Source organism: Chrysochloris asiatica, unplaced genomic scaffold, assembly GCF_000296735.1.
Source record: "Chrysochloris asiatica unplaced genomic scaffold, ChrAsi1.0 scaffold00228, whole genome shotgun sequence".
Classification (NCBI taxonomy): Eukaryota; Metazoa; Chordata; class Mammalia; order Afrosoricida; family Chrysochloridae; genus Chrysochloris; species Chrysochloris asiatica.
Genome location: NW_006408746.1, coordinates 1,808,120 through 1,809,597, shown reverse-complemented (window position 1 = coordinate 1,809,597; position 1,478 = coordinate 1,808,120). Strand labels below are relative to the sequence as shown.

General features: G+C 38.8%; 1 protein-coding gene across 1 annotated transcript in view; it reads right to left on the bottom strand.

Annotated features, from left to right (window-relative positions):
* The window catches only part of HSD17B4 (hydroxysteroid (17-beta) dehydrogenase 4), a 116,042-nt gene that overhangs the window by 40,202 nt on the left and 74,362 nt on the right, over positions 1-1,478 (bottom strand). The window contains exon 16 of the mRNA XM_006873197.1: positions 1,267-1,365. Within this exon, the coding sequence (XP_006873259.1) occupies positions 1,267-1,365 (99 nt within the window). The remainder of the gene's footprint in view (positions 1-1,266; positions 1,366-1,478) is intronic.

Here is a 1,478-nt window from a genome sequence, read left to right as displayed (position 1 = left end):
TTGCTCCACATTTCTATCTAAGATCTTCCAATGTGATCCCTTTTAGAGCAGTTGGTAGTCAGGTACCATCTAGTTCTCTTGGTCTCAGAGTTGAGGAAACTGATGTTCATATGTTTCATCAGTCCACTGGACTCATTGTTTCCAAGCCTCTTCAATTCTTATCCCTGTTCTCTCCACTGTACATGGCAAGATCAATAGCTGCATATTAGCTTTCAAGATCTCAGATGCTACTCATTCAAGCAGGATGTAGAACATGGTTTTGTGGACTATGCTATACCAATTGAATATGGTGTCCCCTGAGACTGGCCCTAAGCCCCCAGGCCATCAACTGATTGCCTTAAGACGTCAGATAATATCTAGGAGTATTTCATCATGTTGCCTGCTGTATGCTCCACCACATTCCTTGTTGTGTTTGCATGAAAGGTAAGTACTCATGTACATATATTCTCTTTCACACTCATATATTTGTGGGATATATGAATCTATAGATATCCCACTATTCTCTGTTTCCATTGAGGACTTGAAATATTTACTGATAAAAATGAAAGAAAATAGCCTTCAGTATGGATTGTACCTCGATATGAGGAAAATAAAAATCCTCACAATTAGTCAAATAAACTACATCATGATAAATGGAGAAAAGACAGAAGTTGTCAAAGACTTCATTTTGCTTCGATCTACAACCAACATTCATGGAAACAGCAATCAAGAAATCAAAAGATGTATTGCATTAGGCAAATCTGCTGCACAAGACCTCTTTAAAGTGTTCAAGATCAAAGACATCAGTTTGAGGAATAAGGTGCGCCTGACCCAAGACATCGTGTTTGACCCAAATCATGGTATTTTCAGTCACCTCATATGCATGTTTAAGTTGGACAATGAATAAAGAAGACAATCGAAGAATTGAGATATTGAATTATGGTGTTAGCAAAGAATATTGAAAGTGCCACAGACTGTCCAGAAGAACCAACAAATCTGTGTTGGAAGAAGTACAGCAGGAATGTGCCTTAGAAGTGAAGGCAGCAAGACTTCTGGGCATGTTTCTAGGAGGGGTCAGTCCCAGAAGAGATCATCATGCTTTGTAAAGTGGATGGTCAACGAAAAAGAGGAAGACCCCCAGCAAGATGGATGGACACAATGGCTGGAACAATGGGCTCAATTATTCTCAAACATGACAATTATTTGAGGATGGCACAGGACTAGGTAGTTTTCTATCCTGTTGTACATAGGGTCGATACAAGTCAGACTGGACTCAACAGCACCTACTGACAACAATGCATTTATTAGCAACTCACCTGCTAGGACAGCAAAATTAGGATCAATGTGTAAGGGATTCCAGTCTCCACTGAGGCGATACAAAGCAGCCTGTGGGGAAAGAATTACAAAGGTAACTAATGTGCAGTGTTTTCTTAGACTACATTAAAAAGAAAAGAAGAAACAAAAGTATATTATAATGTTTTTCTTTTATAAAACATCTT